This window comes from Penicillium cosmopolitanum (genome assembly GCF_028827165.1).
Source record: "Penicillium cosmopolitanum strain IBT 29677 chromosome Unknown utg000006l:49.0-5199605.0:1.0-5204138.0, whole genome shotgun sequence".
In the NCBI taxonomy this organism is placed as follows: Eukaryota; Fungi; Ascomycota; class Eurotiomycetes; order Eurotiales; family Aspergillaceae; genus Penicillium; species Penicillium cosmopolitanum.
The window spans coordinates 3,594,347-3,614,529 of record NW_026622676.1 but is presented as its reverse complement, the minus strand read 5'-3'; the positions used below and the strand labels follow the sequence as shown (position 1 = coordinate 3,614,529).

General features: G+C 51.0%; 6 protein-coding genes across 6 annotated transcripts; 2 read left to right on the top strand and 4 right to left on the bottom strand.

Annotated features, from left to right (window-relative positions):
- Window positions 1-307: 307 nt before the first annotated feature.
- N7509_005869 (ferric reductase family protein) lies at window positions 308-2,575 on the top strand (the record flags this gene model as incomplete). The annotated part of the gene is made up of 7 exons (XM_056630506.1): window positions 308-450; window positions 540-790; window positions 874-988; window positions 1,038-1,289; window positions 1,340-1,438; window positions 1,487-2,497; window positions 2,557-2,575. 7 exons carry the CDS (start codon window positions 308-310, stop codon window positions 2,573-2,575), a joined length of 1,890 nt encoding a protein of 629 aa, XP_056489808.1.
- Window positions 2,576-3,661: 1,086 nt separating this feature from the next.
- N7509_005868 (uncharacterized protein) lies at window positions 3,662-4,948 on the top strand (the record flags this gene model as incomplete). Its single annotated transcript, XM_056630505.1, has 1 exon — window positions 3,662-4,948. One exon carries the CDS (start codon window positions 3,662-3,664, stop codon window positions 4,946-4,948), a length of 1,287 nt encoding a protein of 428 aa, XP_056489807.1.
- Window positions 4,949-6,307: 1,359 nt separating this feature from the next.
- Window positions 6,308-7,499, bottom strand: N7509_005867 (uncharacterized protein; the record flags this gene model as incomplete). Its single annotated transcript, XM_056630504.1, has 2 exons — window positions 6,308-7,148; window positions 7,273-7,499. The coding sequence occupies 2 exons, from the start codon at window positions 7,497-7,499 to the stop codon at window positions 6,308-6,310; spliced, it is 1,068 nt and encodes a 355-aa protein (XP_056489806.1).
- A 470-nt stretch (window positions 7,500-7,969) lies between these two features.
- On the bottom strand, window positions 7,970-9,492 carry N7509_005866 (cystathionine beta-lyase STR3; the record flags this gene model as incomplete). Its single annotated transcript, XM_056630503.1, has 3 exons — window positions 7,970-8,035; window positions 8,128-9,171; window positions 9,274-9,492. 3 exons carry the CDS (start codon window positions 9,490-9,492, stop codon window positions 7,970-7,972), a joined length of 1,329 nt encoding a protein of 442 aa, XP_056489805.1.
- A 527-nt stretch (window positions 9,493-10,019) lies between these two features.
- Window positions 10,020-13,561, bottom strand: farA (CeGAL family transcription factor; the record flags this gene model as incomplete). Its single annotated transcript, XM_056630502.1, has 6 exons — window positions 10,020-10,068; window positions 10,150-11,839; window positions 11,915-12,839; window positions 12,908-12,925; window positions 13,109-13,133; window positions 13,425-13,561. 6 exons carry the CDS (start codon window positions 13,559-13,561, stop codon window positions 10,020-10,022), a joined length of 2,844 nt encoding a protein of 947 aa, XP_056489804.1.
- Window positions 13,562-16,222: 2,661 nt separating this feature from the next.
- N7509_005864 (mannose-ethanolamine phosphotransferase MCD4) lies at window positions 16,223-19,414 on the bottom strand (the record flags this gene model as incomplete). Its single annotated transcript, XM_056630501.1, has 2 exons — window positions 16,223-17,599; window positions 17,660-19,414. 2 exons carry the CDS (start codon window positions 19,412-19,414, stop codon window positions 16,223-16,225), a joined length of 3,132 nt encoding a protein of 1,043 aa, XP_056489803.1.
- Window positions 19,415-20,183: the final 769 nt, after the last annotated feature.

The window sequence follows — 20,183 nt, the reverse complement described above, 5'->3', positions numbered from 1 at the left end:
TACCTGGAATGAACCAAGTTCGAGTATGGCCACAGTCACTCCCTTGGTTCGCATCCGTTGGCCCTGCAATGCGCTCCCCAAGGCTCCCTCAAGTCGATTCCCGTTTTCGGCCATGCAACCTTCTATCATTAGCGACTTTCCAGCGAACTCAGTCATGATGCGCGATTCGACACTTTAATGTTCCGATCGACTCCGTTTTCTCCGGTCGATTTCTGCCCTCCATAACCAGCGGATTGCCACATCTCGGCTTTGTTGTTGACTTGATGCTGAGCTCCGACTGTGTGTACCTGTATACGAGTGGTTCACCATGGAGATGAAGATGGACATGAAGAAGATGGCCTCTGGGGTCCCCTGGCTGGATCAGCCAGTGATGCTTCACTCCTCTCGCGCCGATAAGTGCAAGTTGTCTGCAGAGCAATGCGCTTATCGAAATAGTCGCTGGCGCTATTGGTATGTTTTGCGAGAGGCACTGCGCTGTTTCGCATGCTGTCTATACTGCACTTGTTGAGATATAAACATTAACAAAAACTTCACTACAGGTACCAAGCCGACCATGTCTACGCCCTAAATACAGTATATCTCATGTGTGCTGTCATCGCCGTCTTTGCCATATCGAATCTTCTCATGCGATATGCCCCCGAATGGGTCAAGCGCACTCGAGTCTGGCGTGCGACAACATCGACCTCTCGATATATGGCCTACCGCGGATATCGATTCCCCGTCTTGCGGTACTGGTCACCATGCCTGGGAGTTATCCTTCTTGGCCTGGCCGGTGCTGTTTTCTTTCTTGGTATGTGGGATTCCCGCCGAGCAACGGGCCGTTGCCCCTCTCCCCCATTCCCTGATTGATAATGCTGATGCGGCTATCTGCAGCCATGACACTCGGTCCGAAACCTTATTATTGGCCGACAGATGCAAATTATGGAAGCAGTCCTCCGATCGCGACGAGAGCGGGTTGGATGGCTTTGGCACTACTGCCGTTTGTGCTGTATGTTCTGACTTAGGTTTTCATATGGCCATATTGCTAATTTGTCTAGTGTGCTGAGTGCAAAGGCCAACATGGTTTCTGCCTTAACGGGGATTCCTCCTGAGAAGTTGCAGGTTTTCCATCACTGGACGAGTTACGCCATGTTCGTTTTGGCATTGGTTCATACGTTCCCATATATTATTTTTCATATTCGGAAAGGCGATATGGTCAAGCAGTGGAAAACAAGTGTTGTTTACTGGACCGGTATCCCAGCTCTCCTTTCGCAGACCTACTTAACTGTTATGTCTTTACCTCTCATTCGGTATGATCAAATCTGCCTTCTCGATGACCTGTATGACTAACCTTCCCCAGGAACCGTTTCTATGAATTCTTCAAGGCAACTCATATGTTTGCCGCTATAATCTTTGTCGTCTTCTTCTTCCTTCATTGCGACTTTCGCTTGAGCTCATGGTAAGCTACTCACTGCGCCTTTCCCAAATGACTACTAATAAAAGAAAGGGACTATTTTATTGCCTCTGGTGTGCTGTATTTAGTTTCACTTATCGTAGCTCACGTCCGAACTTATCTTATGCACGGTATTCACACAGCCACCCTCGAACTCCTTCCAAGCGGTCTCGTCCGCGTCGCCGTCCCTACAGTCGTTAAATGGACACCGGGCCAACATGTCTTCGTCCGGTTCATCACATCTGACCTCCATCTCCTCACATCCCACCCATTCACAATCTCTTCAGTCTACCGAGATCCAGACACAACTGGCCGAGTCTCAGAGCTCATATTCTACATCAAGCCCCGTCAAGGTGTAACAGCCCGTCTTGCCGCCTTAGCTCGCAAACGCCCCGGCTGCAAAAAGAAGATTCTCATCGAAGGTCCCTACGGAGGCGTCAGTGCCCACCACCTCGCCCGTTTCGACACCATTTTAGTCATTGCTGGTGGTTCGGGCGGCGGGTTCTCGCTTGCAATGGTAGACGAAGCTCTTCGTCTAACGGGACTACCAGCAGATGGCAAATCTGGACCACAAGGCCGGCGAAACTTGCAAGTCGTGTTCTCAACCCGAGATCCCGCTATGGCCGAATGGTATGTTGAAGAGGTGGAATCGCGCCTCACTCATTCTACGGAGCTTCTATCAGACGCAGAACACGGCTATGAGACCTCTGTTTCGGTTCATATCACTTCCCGGCCAATGACATCCCAATCAATGGCAACCGTTGATTCAGGCCGTGGATCCATGTCGGAGGAAAGGAAAAAGATGCCGGTTGAAAGTACCACGACAGGGATGTTCAGCTTGAATGTGCACCGTGATGCACGACCGGATGTCCCGGGTCTTATTGCCCGGACCGTCGCGGTTGCTCAGACACAAACTGCCCCCGGCGGCCAACGTAAGCGGATCGGTGTTTTAGTATGTGGCCCAGCCAGTATGTTGCATGATACGCGGAACGCGGCGGCCGTGGCCCAGGCGAGGGCAATGGAGGGAGATGTTGAGGAGCTTTACCTACACTCGGAACCTTTTGCGTGAGTCTCGTGACGATATAAAATGCGAATTCTGGAGTTATTGCTAATACTTTGCCTAGGGTGGTGAAAGCTGTCTAACTAATCTACGAAGCCATACTGATTGGTCGCTAGAGCCGACATCTGCTGGGCTGATGTTGCTCGCAAAATTGCCCTTTGTGCACCCTTTATGTATATTATTATCATCAATTGTAATAACTAGCTTTACCAAGATCGACTCTCGTCGAAATATCCTTCCAGCTTCTAGCTCTTATCACCGTTTTCTAAATTTGAGCACCATCTTCCTCCGAGACGTGACGTGAAATTATTATATGCCAAGGACTTTCGAGATTATTCGTGTTTAGAAAGGTGAGCCTCGGCTTCTTCGGTAATTTTCACAGAAAACACGAGTCAGATTGAGCCACAGATCAACGGCCACGCCACACTTCTCAACTAAAACTGAGCCATTCCAGATTCTTCATAGATAACCCGGGCAAACGACAACACTCAGCCACATGCCCAAATATAACCTTATGGCCGTTTTGATATACCCGCATAAGAGGCGCTATACGTAGTTGAAGGTGATTCGTAGAATGGCAGCTTATACCCGAAAGTCTGCCCTGGCGGGCTTGGCAAGCAGGGGGCAAGAGTCGTTCCAGCCACTGAAATAGACTACGCGTGGTTTGCTCGTGTCAATCTCATAATTCTATACGGAGCGCTATTGGGTTTATTGGGAAATGGCCCTGATTTGCGACGCCAAGGACCTAGTGTGTGCCTATACGAAATGTAGAGATAATAGGTTCGGACTCGGATATCGTTTGGCAACTCGGGCTGTGCTTTTGAGGACAGAGCCGCACAACATAACTTTTGGAATATTTAAAGTCGATGTGACTCTGAGTTGACTCTATATTTTGGCTCTCAAAGCAACTACTGGGTCATTCAATATGCCTCGAAACACGACTCGACGGACTGGAGGGCCGAATTACGAATATGGTCGGCTTGACTACGCTGAGCCTATCCGTGGAAATGGTGCGTGCTCTACCCTATTTCGAGCCAGGGAGAAGATCAACTTGGACTAATTTTTCCGTAGGCGATTATAAGAAATGCAGATATCCGCCCCCGAAGAAGCGGTCTACGAAAAAATCTAAATACATCTACCAAGGGATTTCATATGGCGGCTTTATAGTGATGGCGTGTCTAATTGCCGTCGTGGTAGCTTTCATCATCGTCTTCGCCGTTAAAAAGCATAAAGCTGGCGGAATCAGCTCGGATAGTCCAGAATATGCGCTGTACAAAAACACCCGCTTCCAAGAATGCTATAATAATGCGTCGGTATCAGCAAACACTGACTGCACTGCGGTTGAAAATCGGCTAAATAACGGGCGATCATCCGGCTTCGAAGAAAACAATGTTGCGTACATCAACACTGATACCCTTTACGATGGTGACAACTACGATATTTCCTGGGAGTGGTGCGAGATGATCAGCTGCTTTTCAGATTTTAAGATTGTCCCATCTAAGCCTCGCCCTCTAGCCATCTGGCCAACACTTCTTACGACCTGGGGCCCGGTGGCTCTTTACATTGTCGGGTCAATCTTTCAGTTTGTCAGACAGCAAAAAGGGGTCTATAGCAAGAAGAAAAAGGCTTGCAAGGGATTGAAAGAAATAAGTGTTCTCGACTGGGGTGTTCACGCCTACGATTTCGCGTCTATTGTCTGGTGGTGGTATTCGTTCAGTCGTCTAGTGGCAAATCCAAGTCATGAAAGTACACCCATTCCCGTCGGATGGGTGACTATTTGGAAATATGCGGGGATGATCAGATTCCATCCTTATTCCTGTGCATCTCGAAAGAACCCGCGCAAAATCAAGATCGCCCGTGGGTTCCTTTATTTTCTTGCCGCCGCTCAGTGGGTTGCTGCATGCTATATCCTGCATATCAATTGGCCTGTCTATGGCCGCCGTACACCGAATCCCAGCTACGATTGCGTCCTTGCCGAAATTGATGCTGCACCGGGTACTTCGTCCTGCACAGCCGAAAAGATTTGCTCGCGAAATTGGCTATTTGTTGATGAAGGATTCCGTCTTGGCTCTGAGAGAAATGATGCTTTGCTCGGTCTTCTAATACTTTTTGGTACATTGACGCTTGCAGCACTGTGGCCTCTTTTGATGGTTGCCATACTGCCAATCATGAGATCTAAGGGAGATACCGACCCAGATAGTAAAGCTAGGAGAATTTTGAGCTGGGGAGATGTGGGCCCCGTTGTCTCTATTTGTGTTTGCTCCTTCTTTGGAATTATCGTTGGAGCCATGCTCATAAGTGAATTGGTGAAAAGACTGGACGCAACGCCTGACGCAGAGGTTAATTTTGACTGGGAATGCAAGGCTGTTCATGTATCTCTGAGTTCTTGGAGATATTATGTGGATGTGGACTATGAGAAGGGATTGCGGTTCGCTAAGATGTGGTTCAATTCTTGATTTTTCTCTCTCTCATCTGTGGTCTCATATCTCATTTGTTTTAGTACCCTACGGTCTTCTAATAACCAATATTTTTTGGAAATTTCAAAGACTCCAGGATAGTCCTTTTGTCCATTCGTAAAAGGAAGTATGCTAAAATGCTGCACGGGGAAGCAATTGCTTCGCTTAGTAAAACAGTTGCTCCTTGAACGAGATAGTCTTCTGGTGTTCCATAGTATTGCTCAAGTCTACTTAGTCACGATTCTTTGCTGTGGGAAGAGGCAAGTCATAAGGTGATCTTTGATGCGCTCGCTAACGAGGAGACGTTTTTGGGTACGGCTGAGAATGTGACGCTGGAGGATTGCAGTAGAGAGGGCATGATGGCGCCCAATCTCCCGCCCGGTTCGGAGGAGCGACATGCGGAAATTATGCCTGAGCTATCTGATTATGCGTCCAGGATGCCACTGACCGGAGGTTCCGCTCTTCGAATATACAGAGCCTAAGGTTAGATGTGGTTGTTTGATGAATGTAACTTCCAAAGATCATGATAGCTTCCATTGGAGTGTCTGATAGAAGCCTGATCACAGTTCTACTTAGCCTGATATTCAACAATAGAAAAAGTTTGCCAGGGGAGAAAGACGCTAGAAGACAGATCCAGTATATCATATTTAATAGGTAGCACCTACTCAAGTATTTTCGAGTGTTTGACTGTTGGAACCTGAATCGAACCTCTACGAGACTTGACGCTATTCAAAAATAATCTGACTGTTCTTTGCATCAACTCATAAAAACATTTCACATTCTGCTTCGTTACTTTAGATGCTATGTACTTGCCTTTCCTAGTACCGGCAACCTAGTACCTGCTACTAGTAGTAGCACCTACTGGTAGGCAAATAGGCGGAGATTGGGTACTGGGTAGCTACTAGTATAGGAAAACTGAAGGACTTGATCAAATCAATACTCACAATATTACCTACTGGTAGCAAAGCTGATTTCCGAACTTGAAGAAACTTCAAAGAATCCATTAACTTTGAGTCAGATTATTCACTAAGTACTATATCACAGTCTAATCCCATGTCCTAGTCTAACAATAATATGACAATAACAAGGAAAGTGAAAAAAGGAAGAAAACCCAAAACGCCATGGCCATGAGATGCGAAAATGTCTAAAAAAGAAAGATCGAACCAGAAGAAGACAGGCCAACACCAGCCCAGTAAACGCCACATCCACACCCACACCCGTAAGCCCCGAAAAGCCAACAAAGTATGTGAGAGAAAGCAGGGAGAAAAAAAGACATAAGAACAAGAACCCGAAAGTCTAGAGTGGAGATAAAGTCATCAGATCATACCGAAAACAAACAGCACACAACAAACCCAAACACTAAGCCTTCATCTTCTCCGCCTCCTCAAGCCTGCCCATAAGCACAGCCCGAAGTCTAACATTAACAACACCACCAACACCATAAGCAGGAACGATCTTCCCCATACGCGCAAAGCATGAAGGGACATAATCCCTTCGAATCCTCGCAATACGGTCCCCGGCACTAAGTCCACCAACCGGTTGCCGGTTATACAGATCCAGACCGAGCAAGTGCATCGGCGTACTGAAGAACTGCATCAGAGCGGGACACGCGAATTGCGCGACGGCGGCTTTCATTGCGGGTGTTGATGCGATGAAATCCGGAATCGCGGGAGCGATGAGTGGGGGGACGTTAAATGAGGCGAAGATCGTTACGCTGTCGCGGAGGCAGAAGAGGGTGAAGCTTGTTATGGGGATTTTGGGTCCTGCTGCTGCGGGTTGAGGTGGAGGAGGTGGAGGAGGTGGAGGAGGGCGGAGGGATGTATGTTGTGTTGATTTCGGGAATGGATATCTTTGTATTTGTTGTTGTTGCGGCTGCGGCTGCGGCTGCGGTGGCTGCTGCTGCGCGCCGAAAATCTTCGCAAAGCGCGCATCTTTGTAGACGCAGATGGCCATGTTCACGGTTGTTGTGGAAATAAATTTAGCCGGGCCCGGGGTGACGGTGTCGTAAGGTTGATTGCGGTATGTAGAGGTTATGGTGTCGATGGCGTTGGCGGTTAGATAGGTTGAGCTGTAGAGGGTATATATGAGGAGGAAAGGGGTGCCCAGGAAGAAGGAGGAAGGCTTTGCAACCATTGATTTGAGGCAGGATTTGATTGTGTTTTGGATGGGGAAGCCTTTTGAGGCTTTTTCGATGATTGCACTGTTTTTCGCAGACGAAAAATTAGCTTAGTCTAGCACTAGTAGCCATTCTGGAAAATTGAAAGATGGGAATAGGAATATATTGAATGGATTTATAGCAGAATTGATTGTTTTTCTTTGCTTACCGGTCAATGATGGTAATGAGCGGACAAGTCAACGCGCCGGCGGCCGCAGCACTCGCGACGTCCACGCCTAGGCGTAAACCCAGGTCTTTTGTGTTCCATTGTGCCTTAGGGGGCGAAGGGGAGTCCTTTTTACTCCATGTTGTGTTCACTGGGGAGGGTGTCGGGTGCGACACTTGTTCGATTGTAGCCATATTCAACGTATCCTGCGCGATGGCATCGCGAGTCATACTCTGGTGAGCGGAGCGGAGAGCGGAGAGCGGAGATCGGGAAATCACGGGTGCATGGGATAGTTTGATACGAGCTGCTATGCTGCACCTCGTGGAATGAAAATGCAAAGGTGAAGGCAAACACAGGCTAGAGTGAGCGTGAGAGTGAAAGTAGAGTGAAGGTGAGAAACAAGTCAGATTGAAGATCGAATTGAGGGAGAAGCATTAACAAGCCGAACGGCAATTGCGCAGGAGCAGGGACCAATCAGACCAATCACAGCGGAGAAAGAAGCACGGAGGTCATCTCGGGTATCGGGCGAGAACCACCCGGCTCCGATGCCGGGGGCCGCCGGATAAACGATATCTACTAGTAGTTCTCCGTAGTAGTACTATACGTGATACTCTCCCTTCTGTCGTGAAAAGATATGTTATACTTCATTGTGGTATGTTTAATCCGAAACGCCATGTAACTAATCATCTCCATCATATACCTACTCGACCTGAGTCTGAGCCTGGAATCCATCCAGTGTCACATTCACCGCACCCGCCTGCACAAGCTGTTATCACAATTAGAGTTAGCAGAGGGATTTCTAACACCAAACCACCCAAACCATGGGTCGGACATAAGAGAGGGGAAAGAAACACTCACAGCACGTTGCAAATCATCAATCAAATCATCAACATCCTCAATACCCACACACAACCGAATCAAATCCTCCGGAAGCGCCCGTTCCGCCCTCGTCTTCGCATCAATACTAGCATGACTCATGCGGCAGGGCATACTAATCAAACTATTCACACACCCAAAGGAAACACTAATAGCCCAGATCTTCGCGCTCTCCACAATCCGCTCGCTGACATTGACATCGCCGGTCTCGAAGGAAAGCACGGCGCCCGCGCCACGCGCCATCGAATTATGCAACTCATACTGCGGGTGCGAGCGAAGTCCAGGGTATCGCACCTTGAATCCGTGCCCTTCGAGGAACTCTGCAATACGCTGCGCATTGCTCTGCTGCTGGTCCATGCGGACCTTGAGCGTTTTCACGCCGCGGAGAAGGAGCCAAGAGTCGAAGGGTGAGAGACCGCATCCTGACGCGTTGATGGGGAAGTACAGACGTTCGCCGAGGGCGAGGTCGTTGACCGCGAGGACACCGGCCATCAGGTCGTGGTGGCCGGAGAGGTACTTGGTACCGGATTCGTAGACGATGTCAGCGCCTAGTTCGAGAGGGTTGAGGAGGAGGGGCGACATCATGGTGTTATCGACAGAGACGATGCAGGATGGGTTTGCTTCGTGGGCTGCGGAAGCGATGGTGCCGATGTCGACGATTTTGATGAGAGGGTTGGTTGGGGTTTCGAGGAGGACCATGGCGGTCTTGTCGTTCAGGACTTCAGTCACCTTTTCCGGCTGTGTGGTGTCGACGTGGTGCACTTTGATGCCCCCGTTGTCGGAGAGGTATTTCAGTAGACGGTTTGTGCCGCCGTAGATGTCGTCGCCGGCGACGACTTCGTCACCGGGACGCAGGAGGCGGGTGATGACGTCCAGCGCCGCCATGCCGGATGATACCACTAGAGCGCGCTGTGCGGACATGATCTTCGCTAGGTGTCGCTCCAGGTGGGTGCGGGTCGGGTTACCGGACCGTGTGTAGTCATACTCTCCACCTCCGCCGCCGGAGGTCTGCTTGAAGGTGGCGCTCTGTGAGGGTGTGTGGGTTAGCCTTTTTGGTTTTGTTGCAGATGAATTGGGAGGATGGGTGGGGGAATGGAGGGGGATGCATGTTGCACACAATATCCTTACCTGGTAGATCGGCACGCTGCTGGCATTGTACTGGTCGTTTCCCTCGGTGAAGACCAGCTCGGTGGCAATGTTGTAGCGGCGGCCACCGTGAGGGCTGGAGGGCGCGGGGGAAGGCGGGAGGTCGTTGCCTTGGAGGTCAACGGAAGGAAACGCCTTCTTCAAGGAGTTCAAGGAACCCGATGGCGCGTTGGACCCGGATCCTGATCCTGAGGCCGACATCGCTGAGGCGGGGTAGTGAAAGTTTGACAATGGCAATGGCACGGATGCGAGATGGGAGGAGATGGATGGAGGCAATTGAAATCAAGTCAAGGGTAAGAAAGGTCGTAGAAATCAGATGCAAAGATATGTGGGAAAGGGAGAAATGAGTCGAAGTCGACAAAAATGTAAGTAGTCAACCCCGGACAGGCCAAATGACTCCGCCATTGGTGGCCCTTGGCGAATCGCGGGCCTTTGCGATTTCGTCATCCACTAGGCCCGATTGGGAGAGTTGCGGTGGAAAATGTAGCCATACTATACTCGTACACTAGGGGAATACTGTAAATAGGGAGGATTACCAGGAATACTCGGCTGCTATAATTGACGTGATTGCATTTGGTACTCGTAGCAACTGCTATTGTCCATCGCTAGCTCCACCCCAGTAAACGCCATCCATTTTGAATAGCCAAGCCAAACAGACCCAAACAAACTATACACCACAACATTACATTATGAATAAAAAAAACAAAACAAAAAACAACAGTATTGAATCAGGCAGCGAGATCGCCAAAGCCGCCGTTAATACCAAAGAATTGAAACCTGTAAGTAAGCATTGATTAGCATTGATACAGAATTGCAAGCAGCTGCAAAGATGTGATGGGCTGCCCGAGGGATACATACCAGTCTTCCACGTTTAAGGTCGTCGGCGCAGTAGGTCCACTGCGCGAGCTGCTACTCCAATTATCATTATCCTGGCTGGCAGCGTCCAGCGCCGCTCCGCTCATTGTCCCGTCCAGGCCTTGCATCGGCCACGTTTGACCCTCCATGCCAAACACCTGCGGACCTTGGGATGCCTGCATCCCCATGCCACCTGGTACGCCTGACATCATCTGCGGGCTACCCTGGGAAACAGACATGCTCCGGCCGCCAGGCATCTGCTGCGGGTGTGCACCCATCATAGGCCGTTGGGCCATGTTCGGGGGTTGCAGATTTGCCGGCATTTGAAGCGCTGGATCCACTGTGGCTGGAGGGGGAGAGGTCAACTCGGGGAAGATGGCCGTGCCATCAGGGAATAGCTGGTCTGGCTGGAAGTTCTCCCAGAGCGAGGGCGAGAGGTTCGGTGAGGTACGGGTCACGAGGAAGAAGTCAGGAGGCGTAGCAGGCAGAGAGAACTGGGCGTTGAAGGGAGTCGTTGGTCGAGTGTTACTGCGCGAGTTGGAAGGTCCGGAGATTGGATCTTGAGGTCCACGGTGGGCATTGGGTGATTGATGGCCCAGAGGCTGATGGATTTCCCGGGATGGGGTGACCGCAGGAGTCTGTGGGCGAGAGCGTTCATAGGAGACGGGAGGCGTAGGCCCACCATTGGGCAATGGCAGATCCATGTCGTCGAATTTGCGCTTTGGCGGATCGGGCTTCTTAGATTGGCCTGTGTTGTTGTTGTTCTCGTGTGGTCGACGATGATGTCTCCGGCCAGCGGCCTTCTGCAGTCGTTCCTCAAGAACCTTGTTCCCAAGGATAGAGTCGAACAGTGTGTGAACCATCTTTGCCACAAGCCAAACTTTGGATACATCCTTCAAAGCCGACATACACACGTGGATTCTTTCCTGGCAAGTTGCCACAATAGATGGAACGGATGACCGCATCTGGTACACGTGCATGATCAGAGCGGAGAAGAGACTGTAGACAATAAATGCAGGCGTGAAGCGGAGCTCATTGTGAGCCTGTAAGTTCTCGACGATCGATGTCATCATGCCTGCAGCCTGGAAGGCAATTGTCCTGGACGGGTAAGCCATCTCCTCAACCCGATAGCTATTCGGCGCCGAGGAAGCCGGAGGCATGTGAGCTCTGTGGAGAAGACACAGCGTGGTGTAGTAGTTGGAGTGAAGAAGTGCGGCCCAGAAGTGGTGTCGAGATCGTTGCCAGCACACCTCCTTCGGGCAGTTCTGAAGCCAATCGGCCAGAGCCATATCCGAGTGGGTGAGGTCCATCGCGTTCATACGGCGGGACTTGGAAGCCACAGAGTACTGTTGGGATAGAACCAGCCCCATGATCTCACACAGCTTCACGTATTGCAAAAAGAACTGCACATGCACTGGATCGGCTGGGTACTCGGCTGGGGTGTCGAGTTCGTCCTCAATGAAGTCGTCCTCGGTAACCATCGGAACATCCGAGTCGTCTGTGTTGATTCCAATCGGTCGACCCAACGCAACAGCCACTGAGCGGTCCCGAGTAAATAGTGTCCACCAAATCCGTTTCCAGAGCCTTTTGTCGGGTTTGTTGAGCTGTGATGATTCCACGCTACGGTGCATACCCGAGCCCTGTGCAACAACCATCGCCACGCGAGTCCAGTAGAATACATTCTTGGTAACATCTAGAGAATTATGTTAGAATCAGGAGAGAGGGAGAGGAGGAGAAACACGGCCATGTGCCATGGTTAAAGACTTACCCTCTGGTCCTTCCCAATACCAGCCTAGCAATACCAAGGCCTGCACAATGGTGACACGGTCATCTTCATAATTGGCATCGTATAAGGCTTTAGCCCGCTTGTAGAAGGTCATTGCTGCAGGAGTCGTCGATCCATTCGCGTCCATCAGTTGCGGGTTGGTGCAGACACGGGATCCGGCCAACAAGATGGCTTGCAGCAAAAGCAAGGACGGTGGGTTCTTGGGATCACGATAGTGACGCATGAACCGACTGCGATTGATGATGGGGACCACCGGGGCAACCCACTTAAAGTAGGCATCGACGAGCTCATCACAGAGCGGCTTTGGGGGTAACAGGAATGCACCACGTTGGTGGAGAATATCGATTTCCAGGTTATCCAGATCGGTCAAGCGGGCTCGAGATCCTCTGATGTTCGGCGGGAGTGGGTAGTGCACAACGTCTGTAGTTCCATGGCGGTCCTGGACGAGAAGCGATAGATTTGACGATTCACCGAGATAGGCCACGCGGCCGGCCTCTTTGATCGGGGCGCGGGCAAACTTAGGCTTCATGAATTGAGCATAGGTATTGTCTTCCGTTGTCTGCTGGGCCGCTTCGGCATCGGTCAGGGAGGTAATGGGCATTCCGTCAACGGCCATACGACTCTTCCGGTATCCAAAGGCATCATCCTTTTCATCGGAGCTCGATTGTCCACGAGGATCTTCTGAGGAGCCGGTGCCAGCGGGTTCATCGGCGTTGTCGGGTCGGAAGTGGGCGACGGCAGCGTCGACGAGGGAGGAAGCGGTATGGGGCGGGCTGTCAGCGTAGCGACCGTCGTCTTTGGACTTGGAGGAATTCTTCTTGCGTTTAGGAGAAGGGATTTTGCATTCGATAGAAAAGGCGACGCAGTTTGTGCAGGGAACGCCTAGGCTAGCGGCGTCGCATCGGACCTGGAGGAGAGGATGGGGTTAGCGAAATGCCAGAAGTCTGCAAAGATCCGAAATATTATTATACATACCTTGCGTGAATGACATGTCTGCAATCATGAGGGAAATGAAATGATTAGCTATCTGTTCGCAACGTAGTAATGGTGGTGGTGGTGGGGGAGGTGGTTTGATGCATCCCATCGCGATACGATAAGAAGGAAAGGGACCGAGGCACAAGGGCAGCCTCGGCTCTAACCACCTCGCGTTCCCCCTCGAAGCAAAAAAGGACGTACCTCGCACGCGCGTGATGCACGTTGTCTAGAATTAGATAAAACGAATCAGCATGCCATCCACTACGTTTCTTCCTTTCTGTTTTCGCCCACAGGGATGATCTGGGGGCTGGAGGCGGGTGAAAACCCTGCGAAACGCTTCCTCCTTTTCCCCTCTCGAGGAAGAGCGCACACAATCTAGCAGATCGCACATCGCATATCGCACACATCGTGCTAGATATAAATCCAGATCCCCAGATCCGCAGATCCCCGCGAACTGCCATCACCTTCCCCTTCCACCCTTTCCCCTTCCTTCCATGGTATAATCGACAAGGCTCACCTTCTGAAACTGACGCCCTGGCCTTGGGGCCCGCCGCGCACTGTGATGCCGGAGGTTCCAGTTGAACCGGCAGCGCTGGGAGCCGGACTGGGGTGGGTGACCGAGTTGGTATCTTGAGAGTCAATCGTAGAATCCATGGCCGCGTCCCCCATAAAGCGCAAGGGTGAGGGTTAAGCGGGGGTCGCGATGGAACCGGGTCGAGCAGAGTAATATAGTAAAGTCGGGTGGTGTGTGGGCTGGGGAAAAGGGGGGGGGGGGGAGTCAAACGGGGACGCCACGCGATCCGAAGAAAAAGTACCGGAGGGATCAGATCAGATCAGATCAAATGAGAGGGGATCTAAAGGAGTAGAGGAGCAGGGGAGAGTGAGAAGCAATGAGACAGCGAGACAGGCAGAGAGACAGAGAGGGATCAGAGCGATCCGGGGCAGGTGGAGTGTGGCAATAACCAGTGGAGTAACCACACACACACTCTACTCTGCAGGGTACTCTACTGGGTACTCTCGACTGACTTGCCCTAATTACTGACTTGTATGTGTATACCCTCAGATAATCTGCATTTAATCTATTCTCTGTCTATCTTTTTACATTTCGGGATCTGTGCATTTGAATTGCCATCTTCCTCAATTAAATTCATAGTCATAACCTGCACCCTGTTCTATCACCGCCTCTTCCTCCTCTAGTTACCCTCCACTACACCCTCCCACGGTTAAACTGGCTCTGGTTCACTGCCAGGTCATATCCAGTCCCATTTACCCCAATTCAAGTCACTCGGGGCAGTCACTACACCGGGAATCCGACCCGTTCGGAGTGATCGACGAAGGGGAGAAAGTGGAGGTACAGTACCCAAAACTAGGCCGCTGGAATCCCCGAAGAGGCTCCGTTGATCAAAGAGCTGGGGCATACCTACAGTTATATCGTACCATTCACATATTAACCATCTATTGTAGGATCAATTTACTGTCACTCATACTAGGAATCCGTACCGAGAAGTCGATCTGAATATATTCAAGTCTATATTCACTATATTGTGGTTCCTGCCACCGTATACCCTCGCGTGGAAATACCACAGTCCCGATGCGGAAGAAAGGTGCCGGGACTGTCAGGCCATTGCACAAGGCCGATGTAGAATGAGAGAGTGACAGAAGAGAATAGAAGTAAGAGTAGCCTGGGATCAAGGCAGAGGGTGAGATCCCTGCAGGTCCGGCACTGCTGTAAGTGTGGCTTACAGTGTCTACTAACTAGTGGTACTAGCGACTTGGTAGTAGTTCGTCGAACAAACTCAAGTATACTAGTACATCGGAAGAGACGGAAGAGAAGATTCTCATCTATCAGAATGCTAGACTTGTACTTGTACTTGAGTCTATAAATTGCGAACACTAGCTCAAACTATGAGGTACATCGACTCCATGCACTCCGGACATATGCCGTGTCACCAGCATGTACAGAGTAGAAGCTAAAGCATACTACCTCAGCGAAGCACCCAGTAACTAGTACCAGTTGTCAGATGATATCTCGATACAATCAATGAATCTCCTACACTCCCCTCCCATTCATCTCTTACCCATAACCAACGACACTACAGCCACCAATTGCGGGGACCAATGTCGGGGATGGACGAAATTGCGGGGGTAAGACGGGGCAGACAAAGGAGGGGCCAAGATCAAATTCAAATCAAATCAACGACGTCTGGCTGGAGAAATGACATCCATCCCACGCTTCCCCTCCGTATTTATTTCGTCGAGAACCGGGGAAAGAAACAATCGCATTCTCGTCCTTGCGCAATGAACGTTGTGGCGGTGGAGACGGCAGCTTGTGATGCCGAGGCATTTTTAAGTCGACCCTTCCCCACTTGCCTAACAACCAATCAGACATCTCGGAAATCCAACAACTTGTCCACTCCGCCACTCACGTCGCTCCCAGCTTTGGATATCCCGTACTAACTACAACTATACAAGGTACATCCGTCCAGAGGACATACACTGGAAATGACACCCTTACACCGATATCCTCCACATTCATACCCACATCCACGCCCCGGCTGACACTAGCGCTAACGTTCACGCTAGACGGACTCGGTCCTGTCAGGCACGAAGGATGCGGCTGTGGTCTGTTCGCTGGTTGGTTTGGGCATTGGGGTTGGTTTGATCGGCTGGGCTAGCTAGTCGGGCCGTGGACTGGGCTCAACTCGAGCGGGCTAAAGCTGGGGCTGATGCTGGGACTAGTAGTAGGCTGGCTAGGCTCCCAGCCTAGTCTCTGTGCTTTTAAATCACCACGGACGCAATCGGAGCTCTGTAGCCTCCGGTATGAGATTGAGGCTGGATTGCGTCTGTGTTCGGCACTAGGGTGCGATCTTGGCCTTGGTAGTGGCGATTAATTAAGGCGAAGGTGGGTGATCGTGATCATCCGTCCTCTTGGCCCCTAGTTAGCTGCCAGTGTGGACATCACGTAGTATCCTTAGTGGGACGTTGGAAATACAAGGTTTGGGCTTGTTTCAGGGCTGGCTTTGGCCCGTGACTCGGTATGGCTCGACGATTTAACGAGGACCATCGTAGTAGTAGTACGGTGTACCTAGTACCTAGCGGTGATGCCTTGTAACTAGTCTAGGTCAATGGCACATTAGTACTCTGACATCTACTCCTCCGTACTCATACAAGAAGTCCTAGAAAGCGGTCGATCTATTCTATTCGGCAAGTGGCGAGAAAGCTCTATATTAACATGCCCAGACCGTGATAAAGAACATGACAAATGGCAAATTATTAAAATAAAAGTATCTTGAACCATACCTGCGGCGAACTTGCTCACTGGCCCTTTTTGCCCTTAGCCCGCGCCCGGCTTTTCTTGCCCGTCTTGACGGGTGCTGGCGCTGGCGTGGACTCCTTTTCTTGCTCTTGCTCCTGCTCTTGCTCCTGCTCTTGCTCTTGCTCCTGCGCGCGCTCGTGGCCACACTCCGCGGCCTCGTTTACGGCCTGTGCCACGGCAGACCCAAGCGCGTTGGCAGCCGGACCAAAGTCGACACCGCTAACAAAGAGCTCGCTAAGGAATTCCAGACCCGCAACGAAAGTGCAGAGTAAGCTAGCGATGAAGAAATGGCTGATGGTCATGCCAATGTCGAGCCAGGATCCCTCGTCGCGGACCATGTAGAAGAAGTTCAGTGTCATCACGTCGGAGATAGACATCACGACCATGAAGAGTGCACTAGGGGCAACTTCTAGGCGTCGGTTCAAGATGCCCAGGTTGGCACTGATGATGGCGAAGGGAATTAGGATTTGGAAGATCAACAGCGCACCTTGGCTGAATGGATCGAAGACCGGGACGAGGCGGCGAACACTGTCCAGGGCGAAGGTTGAAATTGAGGCAACATTGCCCGTGCTGAAAAACGCAGATTGAAGGAGGAAGAAAAAGAATAGGGCTACGCGGGTGTCGGAGAGGGTAAGTGCGCGGTAGTGGTATGTGAGGCCGTCGACGGTTGTGGAGCCGGTTGGGGCGGGTTTGGAGGGTGTGACAGAGCCATTGCGGGATGTCTCTTTAGCATTGGCTGCGTTGGCCCCGGCTGTGTGCACGTAGATGGCGTGTTCGAGGCGCACCCATGTCACAAGGGTCATGCAAAACACCAGGTAGAATAGACCCTCCCAGGAGATCGCAAGGATAATGAAGGTCGGCGAGAAGGTCAAAAAGATGATCATTAGTCGATGGAGGTAATGGCTGTCCGGGTACAGTCGGTGGACAAATGGCAAAGTGACAGAAGCGGCCATAACGACGAACCCGACCACTTGGTTGCCGAGCGGTAGACCTTCACGAGCCTGGAGAGAGGCTATGCTTGATCGAGTAATGATCACTGAAAGAAGAACCATCCCAACCTGACATCCCATAATTATCCGCGATCCAACATTGTTGATTCGAGATTTGGAACTGTCCCGGCCGAGGATTGCATCCTCGAACAGTAGATACAGGATGCCGGTCAAGAACATGAGAAGACCCCCGTATGTGACAGTAGAGATTTCCTCTACTTTGGTGACCGGCAACAGAGTAAAGATACTCATCAGAAGACAACCAAGCGCCCAGGTCACGTTCAAATATACATGCGTGCGAACGAATTTGAAGCCGTAGGCGAAGGGCCAAAAAGCGGCCAGAGTGAATCCGACGGTGAAGATTTCGCGGTGGAAATAAGATTGAACCTACAAAATATTATTAGCACGGGTCCAACAAAAGAGAGAGAGGAAGAATGAACCACATACCAGGGCCTCCAATACACCAACGAATGCCACCAATTGCAATCCAAAGCTCGCATATCCCGAGAAAGAGCGAACATGGCCGAGAATGATCTCGCGGCCAGCGATCAAAGCCTTACGGCGCGCGAAGACCTCTTCCCAGAAAAATATGGGGAAGAACCCATAAAAGTAGTACCGCCACGACGATCCTTGGTAAAGGAGAACAGAAAATAGCGCCACCAGAATAGATGAGAAGAACGAGATGCTAGCTGTAGTTCGATGGGCATCAGACGTCCCGTGTAAGACGTGGAGATCAATGACCGTGGTCAGGGAATAGGCAATCCAGCCTAGATAGCCAAGAGATACGATTGTTCGCAAGAACAGCCAATCATAGGTCTGTAGATAGCGCAGACCCTCCAGACCGACAATCAGCAGCTCATGGGATAGTGCAATGGAATCTTCGTACGCTCCATTGGAGATTAGTGCCTCGAGATTCGCGATTCGTCCTTCGATGGATGTCTCTCCATCACCAGAAAGATACTGGAAGGGTACATATCTGAGCACCGACGATCTCTTCTGCTCTTCTTTGACACGGTACATTTCCAAAATTCCCTGAGTGTTTGCCAGGGCAGCCAATGCCTTTTCCTTGGGGCTCGCATCGAGATAATCCAGTGGTAATTGACCGACCGAATTGACAGGGTAATCGACGCCAACAAGGTACGCCATCAAGGCAGCAACATCGGCCTGCTCAACATCATTTCTTTGGACGTGGTCAAATCCCCAATCTGATGAGAAGCCGTCTTCGTGTCCCGACGCAGTGCCTATTGTGCTAGTAACGGGTTTCGCGACGCCAGAGCCCCAGGCAACAAGGGGTGTTCTTGTATTGTCGGGGTGGCCGTCGCCGTGGCTTCCCAGATCACTCATTCCATGATCGGCAGTGAAGATAAAAGAGGTCTTGTCATCTCCGTAGAAGTCTTCGACCAGCTTGGTGACTGCTTGCACACCTTTGTCCACCACCTTGATGTTGTGGAGGTATTCCTTCGAGTAGGGTCGGTAGCCGTGGCCAGTGGTGTCCAAGCCCAGCAGATGGAGGAAGAAAACCAACTTGTCTTGCCGCAGCTTACGGTCCAGCTCTGGGTCCATCTTGGCAGACTCAAAGAGCTCATGAACTTTGTCAAAAACCCAGGTATCAAGGTAGGTCGCATCGGCATTGAAGTCCTCCAATTCTTCGCCGTAAGAGTCCGCATCCACTCGGCCGGGCTCCGCGCCCTCCTTAAACATGGGTAGAATATCGGGACTGCCCCAGCTCCATGTGTGACGACTGCGGTTAAACACGCTGTCAAAATTGACCGGATTGAGCTGCCAGCCGGTCGTCACAGCTGAGACATCTTCATACAGACCCGCAATGAGAGCAACATGGCCGGGCCGCGACTCGGTGGGGACCCGGGTATGCGAAACACCAAAGGTTCCCTGCGAGAGGACCTTGGAGCGTATGAACGGCGACAGACGGATAAGCTCGTCGGATTGTTGTTCGGATTGGGAGTCGAATTCGGGGGAGGGATCGGGGAAGGCCTGGAAGGCCTTGTCGGCGCGTAGGCCATCTGCAACGAAGAGGACGAGACGTTGGGACGGAGCTGTTGATCCGGTGGGACGGTCGACACCAAATGAGCGCATGCCACTCACAATTGGGCTCACGAAGTAGATGTCGAAAATGGAATATGTATAGATCAGGTGGAAGATCACCGCGAGGGCGAGGAACCCAACGCGGCCGACACGTGCCATGATCTATCTTCTTCTCGCCGGGAGGGGGTCCAGCTTGGAAGGATGTGAAGGAAGGAGCGGGATTGAGGACTCCTGCGCAGGAGAAACGAGGGAAACAGGTCAAAAGGAGGTCGACATCTCGTGGTTGACACTTTGCACTTTTGGTTGTCCGCGCGGACAGCCACCTTGCGGGGGCGGTGAGGACCAATCACGAGCCGCCAATTGGACACGGCAGAACCAACTTTGTTTACTTCAAGTTTTACTTTGAGCACATCGACACCGAGTACTAGTGAAATGGCAGGTCTATAGACTTGAATATAACTTATCATTTATAAACCATGTTACATGTACAGTGTACTCAAAGAAACCCCATTTTTTATATCTTATATACCTGTATATATACCTGTATATCAGGCGTTTATCCGACTCGTTCAAGTTGACCCTCACACGGTCACCACGACGAGGGTAGTGCCTGCCGTATGATACTATGCACTTCCTTGCAGCGTACCTTCCAAGGTTAGCATAGCTAATAGTACTACTACTACTACTAGAGTATCAAACACACTCGCGGCACTCGCGGCACTCGCGCTTTCCGTGAGAGCAGCAACCACTGGCAGATATCTCCAGGGCTCGCTGGAGATCTTAACGGACCTGACATTCTTCATTGATTTCCAACTCAGATATCAAGGTCAGCGACTCTCGTCAGAAGCCGAGGGGCCGTCTAGAACACTACAATAACTCGCAACTGCAGTACCTTGCCGAAAATTCATTGACGGATTTTACCAACCGA